Genomic DNA, 12,083 nt, shown 5'->3' on the forward strand with positions numbered 1-12,083 from the left:
TCTCGCTGTCCGTCCCTGTCCTCTTCCTCCTCCTCCTCCTCTCCCGCTCTCTGTGCCCACCACTGGCCTGTCTGCTGTGTGTCTGCCCTGCCCTGCCCTGTCCACCTCTCTGTGTTTTTTATATCTGTGGCGTACGCCGCCGCCTCTTGCTTTCCTCTGTGTGCCTCCGACTGGTCATGTGGTGTGTCATTTGAAATGCCGACATGAACATCTGAACACCTCCTCTCCGCTAACATTCACTAACCCAACCGTGCTAGTGTACACACTTCTCCCTCCAAAGTTTTTTCTCTCTCCCTCTCTCTTTGTCTCTTTCTCTCTCTCTCTCTCTCTCTCTCTCTCTCTCTCTCTTTCTTTCTCTCTCTCTCTCCCTCTGTCTCTCTTTCTCTCTCTCTCTCATTGCTTAACCTTTTGGAGGTTTTATTGCTGCCATAGTTCTGAGTCAAGCTTGTGCCGCACATTTTGCCTGCCACGGTTCACAGTTCATTCTGAAAGAGCCGAGGAGACAGGAGTGTTTGCAGCGCACTGGACAGATGTTAGATCAATCTACCTGGCTGACCTGCAGTGTACACAGACTGCACAGCAGGGAAAAGGAAGCCTGTGCTCAATCTGCAGCTCTGCCTTTGGAGATGGAGAGAGAAGGAAGGAGAGACAGACACAGAGAGACATACAAACAGACTGAGGAATAGAGAGAGAGAGAGAGAGAGAGGAGACAAAAGATGAAAGAGAGTTACAGAGTTTTCTAGCCAGACTGAGGTGCAGCACAAGGTGGATTGTTTAGCATTCTGCTCAGGTGAAGAGTCCAGGCTGACAGCATTTTTATAGCCACCGTGCGACAATGTTACAGCACCCAGCAGTCAAAGTTCATCATCACATTAACTGAAAAGGCAGTGATGCGTGTTTCCTTTTTTTCCCCCACTATTTATTTTGCCTCAGACACATACGCATGTTCACATGTGCACACTAACACACTCCCTCTCCTGTGTGTCCATGCTACGCTACCATCTAAAAGCAGACAAACAAACCGCGGAGAGTGGTGCCAACAGTCCTGAAAAAAAAATCGTTTGGCAACGACGATTTTGGGAGGTGTTGTTCATCCATTGGGCATCGGTCTGACTATGCACACCTGCCAGGGCACACCTTTCTTTGTCTGCAGTGATGCAATGATCTAGTCCATAGTCTGATAGGCTATTGCTATGTTCTCATCGCATCGACTACCCCCTACCCTCCTGCCTTTTGTTTTGTGTTGCGCTCTGGGAGTTGGGACAGGAAGACAAGCCAGTGTGTGTGGAGGACCCATTCATGACAGGAAGCTGATTCATGATGGAAACCCAAATCCCCTCTCCGCTCTCTCCTTACCCCCCCCACCAACGACCCGCCCACCCCCTTACCCCCTCACCCCCTCATCGCAAGAGGACCGGTACCCATAATGCCTGGTCCTACCTGTAAACATGGCTGTGTCCATTTTGGGAGACATCTGTCCCCTTCCTTCCCTCTCTCTCCCCCATCCCCCTTCTCCTCTCTGGTGCCGTGCCTGTGTTGGTAGTGTTTGCCCAGCTGTGGGCCTGGGCTCTGTGGCTCTAAGGTTGGTTCTCCCCCCCTCCCTCCCTCCTCCCCCCCTCCCTCCACCCCTTCTCCAGGGCCCATAGGGCACCTCTCGCTCAAGAGGAAAACCATGTTCGGGGTTGCGGAGAACGGCAACTCGCTGCGTCGCTCCTGCGAGTTTGGATCCGACCTCCTCTGGCCGCCACCCTTGGAGTCGGATGGTCAGTATTCACAATGCCCCCACCACCACCACCACCACCCTACTCCCCTTTCCCCACCTTCTGTGCCGGCCAGCCCCTTGGTCTCCTTTCCCCCTCTCCCTCCCCCATCCATCCACCATCCCCCACCCTCATCCGGAGGTGGCCTGTGTTGTAGTCTGTGTGTAGCCTGTGAAGAGCCCCTCTCCCTGGGGCAGTAGTGTCTGTGGGGCTGGTCTCTGTGCGTGTCTCTGTGGAGCTGCTGTTAGCCGTCAATGTCATGTGCAGTGGTAGTATTGTGACTCTTGTTCTACAGCGGCAAAAGTATGTTACAGTAGTCACATTGTCTTGCTTGTTGTACTTTGAGTCAGATGTTCCGTGTGTGATCAGATATTATTTGATGGTTCTCTGGTTGTTTTTGTGAAAGGAATGTCTTCATGTTGGTGACTTATGAAAACACGGGTGTGGTATTTCGTCTGTAGGGTCTGCTTTTAGATGCCTCATTCATCGTGCTGTCTTATGTCTGTGTGTATTTATATATATGTATATATGTGTGTGTGTGTGTGTTGTCCAGCTACACATGTGTCAGTCAGCACGTCCTCACCACAATCAGAGTGGCACAATGGTCACTGTAATTTGCTGAGCCTCCACCTCCATGCCAGTGTGTTTGTTTAAATGAGATGTTGCGCCCGTCGAGTGGCTTTTGACATTTGAGCGTGATGGAGTGCCTTGGTTTGCCCGTGCTGCTGGTGGCACTGATGTTTGTTTTGGGATATGCAGTTAATCAACAGACAAACAAATGACCAAACAAGCTTCAAGAGGACCATCTGGAGCTGAAGACCTGAATTGGTTACTGCGTGCTTTAAATGTTTAGGGGAACGCTAATGAAATCATTAGGAAAGTCATTAAACAGAAATCAAGTATCAAACACACATCTCTTCGTTGATGTTTCAAAACAAGTAGCGTAGCGAAATACAGTTTCTGTTGTGTTTTATCCCAAAAAATCCCAATGATTTCTGTTGGAAGACTCATTGCACGTTGATATTACTGCGCCACAGTCTATGCTTCAGGCTCAAATATTGATCAGAAGTTTATACGCGGTTGTGAGGTGTCTGAAAAAATTGTTTCACAATAGCAAATAAGACGGCTGGAAATCATACATTGCGCCGATATATTTGATTTTAATAATCAACGATCAACACTAACCACTCGGTGAGTTGCACAGTTTTGAAAACGAACATTAAGGGTTGTTTTAAGAACATGTTTGTGCATGCCTGTAGGCAGCCACTCTGAAGCAGTAAAGGCGATTTAAAACGAGTCAGAAAAGTCGAGACAGGACCAATCGTCAAAATTTCGGTGTCCACCACTCTAGTTCATCCAAAACAAACCAAAAAAGGGACTCAAAGTGCTAAATACCGGAATTTTACTTTATGATTAAGATTGAGATTAATGGATATGATGCCGGATAGCCACAGCATGCCCCACTAGCAGATAGATAATATCATATTTGAATGGAAGTGCATAATGGTCAATATTATTGGTCAATATGTGGGCCATGATGATTTCAACTGTTGAAATGTTGCGATATTGGCAATCTGGTTTGTTCAATTAGATTAACTTTACACATACTATCCATTACTTTTGGGGTCAAGACATTGATAGCGTAGCATTGAGAATATCACGCCCTAGACCCTAAAATGTCTACAGCATTTCCACTGTTTTTCCCTGCAGGTTTGTGTATTGTATGCATAACCCTCTCCACCCCGGAGCCATGATAGCTCTCCATCACAGATGACGTTCATTAGTGCAGCAGAGTTCATTCATTCTCCCTTTTGTTGTCCTTCAAGTAAAACACTCAAACTCCCTCCAGCCTTTTAGGAAACTCCTTCTTCACATTAGTGCCAGCATAAATGCAAAAGGCTGTCTGTATGTGTGTGTGTGTGTGTGTGTGTGTGCATGTCACGTAGGTGGGTTATTTTCAGTCCTGTTGCGTAAGAGACACTGTGGAGCTAGCCGCCGGCTGTTTCTTTCTGACAGTCATCCCTGGTGAAGGAGCCGTGGCTCAGCCGCGGACGCGGGCGCTCTGGCTGGGCTTGGGCCTGTGAGGCGAGGCCTGAGTGATGGAGGTGGGGCGGCGCTGACTGCTGTGCTGCTGCAGCCGGCTGACTCCAGCCCCTGAGGCCTCTCGCCCTTTGAGTCACATTCGCACAGAGGCTGTGTCTGCCAGGATTGCACTCACTGACAGGATAGCTCTCTTCCTCTCTCTCTCTCTCTCTCTCTCTCTCTCTCTCTCTCTCTCTCTCCTCTCTCTTCTCTTATCTCTCTTTGTTGCTTTCTCTCTGTTTCTTTTCTTTCGAGTTCTCTTCTCTCTCTCTAGCTCTCTCTCTCTCTCTCTCTCTCACACACACACACACACACACACACACACACACACACACACACACACACACACACACACACACACACACCCCAGCAGCTATCCTTGGACATCTCCCCTCCAACACAGACTTATTCGTGTGAGCCTCATGAGTAATTTATTCCTTTCATGAAGGCTGTCTGAGTCTGTCAGGCCCAAGGTGCCATGGATCTGGGAGAGTGTGGGATGACCTTGGCTTTGCCTGTCCAAGGTCCCCTCCTCATCTCCATCTCAGCGACATGAGTCACTGCCATCACGGTCCCAAACCTGTGATCTCAGCAAACACAGAAACAGTACCCAGGACAGCCTCTCGCTTGCTTTCTTTTTCTCTCGCTGTCTTTTTCTCTCACTCACTCTCACATAGACACACACACACACACACACACACACACACACACACACACACACACACACAGACACAAACAAACAAACAAACAAACCTTAAGGTGAGTCTGCGCCATCCTTGGCCGTTTTTTTTTCTCCCCCCTCTGCATTTTATTGTCCAAACGCGGTGTTGTCTAGACCTCATTGAGATTCCCCCAGTGCTGTCCACCCGAAATCCCAAATTGCACAGCGAATGTTATTTCTCACCTAGCTGGTCAATTTGAGTGTAATGGTGCGCGCGTAATGGGCGACACAACCTGTGTGGGTTTTTACAAACTGTCCACCCGCCCGCCCGCCTGCCAGCCATAGAGGACAGAGGACGCCTCCCAAATTCTGCTTCTGAGGGTCGCCCACGGGGAGCAGTGGCGGCAGCAGCTAGAGTGGTGGCAGCGCTGCGATTTATCGTTCTGTCAAGCTCTGGGCGTTATCAGTGCCATAACGGGATGGCGATGAGATTTTTATATTTCTTTTCCGAGGGCCATGGCAGCCGACATGAAAGAAACATCAATAAGAGAAGGCTTTGGCCCGATGGTGTGGGGACCTGGGAGGACTGAGATGGTAATAATGAACCATCGGCAGCCGAACATTTATAATCAAGAAGAAGGCGGGGGGGTGGGGGTGGGGGGTGGGGAAATCAAATCAAGAAATGAAAGAGACTGTCATTATCCAGCCGCCTGAAAACACTGTTTTATCCCTCTATCTTTCGCTTTCGCTCCGTCTCTTGCTCCATCTCTTCCTCTCTTTTTACCTCTCTAGCCATTCCTCCAGGCCCAGTGCATGTTTTTCTAGTAGTCATTCACCTCTTCTCATCCTCTTTGTGTGGTCAGTGAATTGTGATCTGATTGTGTGTCTGGGTGCTTTGTTAGTGAAATCTAGGAGTTAAATGAAATCTCCCTTTCTTTATCTGTCTCTTTGTTTACCTCCTTCTCTGTATTACCTCCTCCCTCTTTCTCATTCTCTCTCTCTCCCTCTTTCTCATTCTCTCTCTCTCCCTCTCCCTCATTCTCTCTCTCTCTCTCTCTGGTTGCCGTGACACAGAGAACCACTCGGCTCCTCCGGACGTCACCACCTACACCTCTGAGCTGCCGCCTCAGGTGGAGAGGCCACAGGTGTCCACCGTCCCCAGAACCACACCCAAATACGGCAACGCTGAGCTCATGGAGACCGGAGATGGTGAGGACCTGTAGTGTGTGTGTGTGTGTGTGTGTGTGTGTTTCTGTTTGTGTATGTGTGTGTGTGTGTTTCTGTGTGAAAGAAGAAAGGTGTACAGTATATCTGTTTTGTGTATAGCTGTCTGGGAATGTCTGTGTATAAGTAAATAAATGGAGGTACTGTATGTATGGATGTATGGATCTGTCTAGGGCAGCCTCAGGCATATATAGATAGTCCACCATTTTTCAGTGGCTCTATATGAGAATGTTTTGTGAACCCGTCATCGTTGATGTTGGCATGATGCGGGGGAAGGAGATGGTAGCCGCGGTGACAGGTGACGGACAGCTCCATCCTCCGCAGGACAGAAAGCTGATATTTGTTGTGATGGCTCCTCGGAGATCAGGCTGTGATGGAGGGCATTGATCCCACCTCTCGTTTATTTGGCTTTAATTTGCTCTCCGGGGACAAGCCCCCTCGGTGTGTCTGCATTTGACTGCATTTGTCAGATGTGTTCAATCGATGCCGCCACGCCGGATAGATTTGTTTGGTGTTGCATGAAAACTTGGCTTCTCAAAACATGGCCCAACATAACAGAGGGGAACATGAGTACATCTGCTGAGGCTGGCAGGGAAAGGGTTGTGTGCTTTTTTCTCTCCACTCTGGAGCTTTGCCTGTTCACCTGTTTTAGACACTGAAATATTAGTGTTGAGTTTGTGTGTGTGTGTGTGTGTGTGCGTGGCGCGTGCGTGTGCGCGTGCGTGTGCCCAACATGGCCGACAGCACCGTGCGTGAGTTTCGCAGCCCTGTGCCAAACCATGGCAATATAAAATCTTAAACATTGCGCCCGTTGTAACTGCCATCGTTAATGTAGCAGAGAAAGATATGCTTTGGACGCTAGTACTAAAGGTAAAACACACCAAGTGCGCAGCACTATACGAGCGACGCAACAGTGGCAACCGCTGGTATAAAGCCAAATCGGACAAACCCCCCTTCTTCACAATCATGGGGCAGCCCATCAGAGTTTGAGTTTGAGTTTTATTCACAATACCACTTCAAACATTACAGTAAACCAGTATGGGTACAAAGACAGACGGGTAGAGTGAATGGGTCCCCCAAAGAAGCTAGAAAAGCTTATAGATGGGGGCCCATGGTTCATGAAAGGGTTGTGGTACAAACAATGATATTCACAGTAACCATCTGAGACCAGATGGTGACAACATAACATACATACTTAACATTACATACACAAAACATCACATACAACATTACATACACATACAATCATACACATACATCCCAGTAGTCCATGAGGAAAACAGTTTTATATTAGATATAGGTTAGTAAGAGCGTCTACCCACGCCATGAGTCATACACCTATCTTGGCCATAACATCAACATTGCAGGTGAGTGGAGCAGGTACAGGAGCTATGCCATGCCTATAAGAACAGGATCAACCTAATCGACTCCTCCCCCCTCCCTGTAGTCATGAAACTGGACGCTATCAGAGAGGTGGTGCAACACCTCTTTGCAAACGTCCAAACTCTCGGGCTGAACTCTCACTCTACCCGGGACCTCATCGTCCTCTCACGCAAAGAGGGGGGGGCTGGGTGTCCCAAACGTGGAATGGGTATACACTGCCACCAGGCTGACACACCTCATCTGCTTGCTCAACAATGACGATGCCACTGTCAGAGAGCTAGCCAGAGCTTCCCTCCTGCTGGACCTCTGGAAGAGGAAGGTTCCTCTGGCCAAACCAGGCCAGGACAGCTTCCTAGGCTTTAGGAGGAAAAGCAGCGGGAAACTGGACACACAAGCTGCAGGCTTTGGAGTCCGATCAGACTGGCCGGACCTAAATGATCTGTGCAACAGAATGTCAGTCAAACTGGAATGGACACAACACAACTCTCACACAGCACCACAGGCATCTGATGCAGTTGTCACAGACCCATCTGTAACAGCAGAGGCTACTGTATATCACAACGAGCCACAACACACTCCCATGTTTACAAATGCCGCTGTTGGGGAGGACATCCTCTGTTTCAAAGCCAGACTGCAGGTGTTACCCACCAAATACAACCTTGCATTATGGTACCCTGCAATCCACCATCCACACTGGATAATGCACTCAGACTCTGACCATCACCTCGAATCAGTTGCCCATATTGTTAATGGCTGTACTATGTACTGCACGCCACGACCGAATTGTTGACCTTATTGCTAGCACTGTTAAGGATGTACTTCCAGATAATGTGACCATGTACAAACATTCGCGTATTATGCCAGAATGGTTTAACAGCTCCACTGATGTGTTTTGTAACATCCCTAACACCCCTGATGTTGTGTTTTTAGACCGAGACAGAAGGGAAGTACTTATACTTGAAATAGGATGTGTGTACGATCTTTACATGGACATGGCTTTTGATGATAAAATCATGAAGTACCAACACATACGGACAAAACTATGTGACCTAGGCTATCAATGCAAGCTAGTTGTGTTGATCTTTGGCAGCTTGGGGCATGTCCACAATCTTGTTTTCAGTGGGTTAAGGCTGGCAGGGCTCTCCAGCAGAAAAACAAAACAGCTAGTTTTGCTCCATATCTGCAGTTATACAGTTGGCAGCCTTGCAGTATGGCGCAGGAGATGTTTCTTGTACCCCTGAATACCATTGAGTGACAAAGCCCTATCTTATCTCTTGAAATATTTGAATCCTGTCTGTTGTAATATGATTTGTGGATTTAAATAAAGAATTAAAATGTGTGTGTGTGTGTGTGTGTGTGTGTGTGTGTGAGAGAGATTTGTGTATTAGTGCAAACCCTGGAAGGATGTGGGAGAGAGCTGTAGGGACAGCAAGTATGTAGCTGCTTGAGGATATTGTATTGAGTACAGAGTGTGTTTGTTTGTATGCTGTATGTTTGTTTTATCTGTTTGTGAGTGTTTGATGTCTGGTTTTGTGTGTGTGTGTGTGTCTGGACACGTCACCCTTAATGACTTTACTGATGGTGTGTGTCCTCAGGAGTCCCAGTGAGCAGTCGAGTGTCCGCTAAGATCCAGCAGCTAGTGAACACCCTCAAGCAGCCCAGACGACCCCCCCTCAGAGAGTTCTTTGTGGACGACTTTGAGGAACTCCTCGAAGGTTAGCCTTAGCCATTAGCCTCCTCCATTAGCTTTCTCCATTAGCCTTCTTTTAGTGACTCATTTCTCTGCTTTATATACCTCATAATATGATTATGAAATGTTACATCAAACTCATAAACTGTTTTGTGTGTGTGTGTGTGTGTGTGTGTGTGTGCTTGCGTACGTGTGTATTGAATGCATTGGTGCACAACAGTCCAGCAGCCTGACCCCAACCAGCCGCGGCCAGAGGGGGCCCAGATGTTGACCATGCGCGGCGAGCAGTTGGGGGTGGTGACCAACTGGCCCCCATCCCTGGAGGCTGCCCTGCAGCGTTGGGGCACCATCTCGCCCAAAGCCCCTTGCCTCACCACTATGGACACCAATGGCAAGCCTCTCTACGTCCTCACTTACGGTAAGCTAGCCTAGCCACTAATTCCACTGCTATTGTGCTAATGGAAGTCTAGGCCTTATGCTAATGTTGATGCAATAGCACCCTCAAATGCTAACATTGCTCTCTATTTAGTACAACTAGTAGCATGTACACACAGCTCAGTGATTACCTGTTGTCAACATAGCCCACCTTAACATGCACTGCTGGTTAAATTTGTTTGTGTTCTTGACTAACTGAATGTGTGGAAACCCAATTACCTGATAAGTCATATGATTTCCCAAGTGCCCTCACTGGGGAGCTCTGTGCCTTGCTGGACATCATGGGTGAGGGCATGGCTGTGCTGAGGGTTTGCAGTGTTTGCGTGTAACTGTATACCTGACTGTGTTTTGGGTGTGAGTGAGTTTTCCACCTCCATGCTCTGTGTGCCAGGGTGCTGTGTTTCCTCTCCCAGCTGTTGGTAACGGTTGATCGCACCCTCTCTTACACACATGCACACGCACACACTTCTCCATTGCCTTAGGGAGAGTAATCCATGGATGGTGATGATGATGATGATGATGATGAGTTTGTTTTAATGAGACCGCTGAGATCATCTCTCCTGTTCTGCAACCGTCTGCTCCTCCCTTCAACCAAGACGGGACTTGTTACCTTTCTTCCTATCCCACCCACCCACCCTCTTCCTCCTCCTCCTCCTCCTCCTCCTCCTCCTCCTCCTCCTCCTCCATTTCCTCTTCCTCCTCCTTTGCCGCCGTTGACTCAGCAGGAGTGCCGGAGGGTTGGACTCGGCATGGCGACGGACAGCCGTCTCTCCGGCTCCGTCAGACCAGACCAGACCAGACCAGACCAGACCAGACCGGTCTCCCTCTCGGCCACCCACTTCTCCTCCTTTAGTGTGAGGCGGCTGGGCCTGGCTGGTGCTTCCGCTGCTGTTGGGCTCCGTGTCTCTGCTGTTTAGTGCGCCATGTGCTGTGTGGGCAGAGGCTTTGTCTCAAAATAGAACAGGGCTCCTGTTTTTTACTCTCTTTCTCTCTTCTCTCTCTTTTTTTCCCTCCCTCCCTCTTTCTCACCCTCTCCCTCATTCCTTCTCTTCCACCCCCTTTGTCATGCACTCTCTTTCTACCTCACTTCTCCCACCTCTGCCTTCCCTTTTCTCTCTCTCTCCCTCTCTCCCTCTCTCTCTCTCTCTCTCTCTCTCTCTCTCTCTCTCTCTCTCTCTCTCTCTCTCTCTCTCTCTCTCTCCCCTCCACCTACAGGGACTTGTGCCCGCCCCGTCAGCCTCATTAAAACCTCACCCAAGTCAAAGAGTAATTAACTTTCATCGCCGCGCGCCGGCGTGAGGAGAGATAGATATCACGCGCACGCGCGCTCACCATCCATGCCGATTAAAACACAAACACGCAGACCCACGGGCCCCGCCGTGGTCAGACACGCTATCTGAACGGGAAAAGAGGGCTGGTGTGTGTGTGTGTGTGTGTCGGGGGAGTGTATAATGTGCTGATTTGGAGCAGGCTGATAGGCTGCATCTCCGCTCTGGGCCGATGCTGATCTGAGAGGCGGCGGAGGAGGGGTGGGTCTGCACTCTGCAGCTGGTGGTGGGCCACGCATGAGGCAGCATGTAGGGCAGATCCACACGCGGCCGCTGATTAGATCTGCGCGCCGGTGGAGGGGCTAATGAGAGAGATCTGTCATGTCACACCTAATGCTCAGCCGTCAGCTAATGTTCCAGTCCCAAGGAGGGAGTGGGTGTGTGTGTGTGTGTGTGGTGTTCCCTTGGTTTGTTTCACCTGTCTCTGTCTCTTGACTTGCAAGGTAAAGAACTTCATAGTTGGTGCACAGCTGGGTTCTCAAGGTAAAGAACTTCATAGTTGGTGCACAGCTGGGTTCTCAAGGTAAAGAACTTCATAGTTGGTGCACAGCTGGGTTCTCCCTCTTTGGACACACTTAAGTGTGCCCTCTTTCTTTCTCTCTCTCCTTTGAGTGTGTGTGTGTTTTTTTCCCCCAAAATATCTCTGGGATTATTTCCATTCCACCAGCCCAGTCCTGTTAGTGGCAGCTGAATTCTTGTTTCAGACCCAAATCCTTTAAGGCACCCGTGGTCTCTCAGTGCAAACCATAATATGGAAGCCCAGGCAGATGTATAGGCTTTTCACATGTGACCTAAAATACCTACTTTGAACCTATACAGGGAAGCTTTGGTCCCGGAGTATCAAGGTGGCCTACAACATTCTCCACAAGCTTGGCACCAAACAAGAGCCCATGGTCCGGCCTGGTGATAGGGTGAGTCATTGCTATGATACCTATATATAATCTCTGTGATGTTGGAATGATGGAAGCCATGGCTAGTGTAAAAATGTTTGTGTTCTGTCATCACAGTAGGACTTTGCACCTTTCTGAGGCTTTATTCTACCTAGTCATAAAGCCGGCAGAGAGGTTAATGGGTCTGTGGTGACTCATGGCATCTGTCACACACACACACACACACTCTCTCTCTCTCTCTCTCTCTCTCTCTCTCTCTCTCTCACACACACACACACACGCACACCTCTCTCTGGCCTGTCAGTCCCTGTGTGTCTCATGGCTTCTGTCCTCTCACCACCATATGTGCAGGTGGCCCTGGTGTTCCCCAACAATGACCCGGCCGCCTTCATGGTGGCCTTCTATGGCTGCCTGCTGGCCGAGGTGGTGCCCGTGCCAATCGAAGTGCCGCTCACGAGGAAGGTGAGAATTCCACTTATAACACATCCACTGGCAGCATTCACACTGTGCCACCAGACACAAAGCAAGCCACAACAATGTCAGCAAGAGTCTTTGTGCAGTAGTGCATCAAAGCACTACAGAGTATAGTATACACACATCCAATGCACATGTGTCTATACAAGTGCACCT

General features: G+C 49.1%; 1 protein-coding gene across 1 annotated transcript in view; it reads left to right on the forward strand.

The window, feature by feature from the left end:
- Positions 1 to 12,083, forward strand: part of LOC125309920 (disco-interacting protein 2 homolog C-like) — an 87,832-nt gene that overhangs the window by 46,169 nt on the left and 29,580 nt on the right. The window contains 6 exon segments of the mRNA XM_048267036.1: positions 1,638 to 1,763; positions 5,578 to 5,712; positions 8,706 to 8,825; positions 9,021 to 9,218; positions 11,383 to 11,474; positions 11,805 to 11,915. Of these exon segments, the coding sequence (XP_048122993.1) occupies positions 1,638 to 1,763; positions 5,578 to 5,712; positions 8,706 to 8,825; positions 9,021 to 9,218; positions 11,383 to 11,474; positions 11,805 to 11,915 (782 nt within the window).

This window comes from Alosa alosa, chromosome 16 (assembly GCF_017589495.1).
Source record: "Alosa alosa isolate M-15738 ecotype Scorff River chromosome 16, AALO_Geno_1.1, whole genome shotgun sequence".
NCBI classification, from domain to species: domain Eukaryota; kingdom Metazoa; phylum Chordata; class Actinopteri; order Clupeiformes; family Clupeidae; genus Alosa; species Alosa alosa.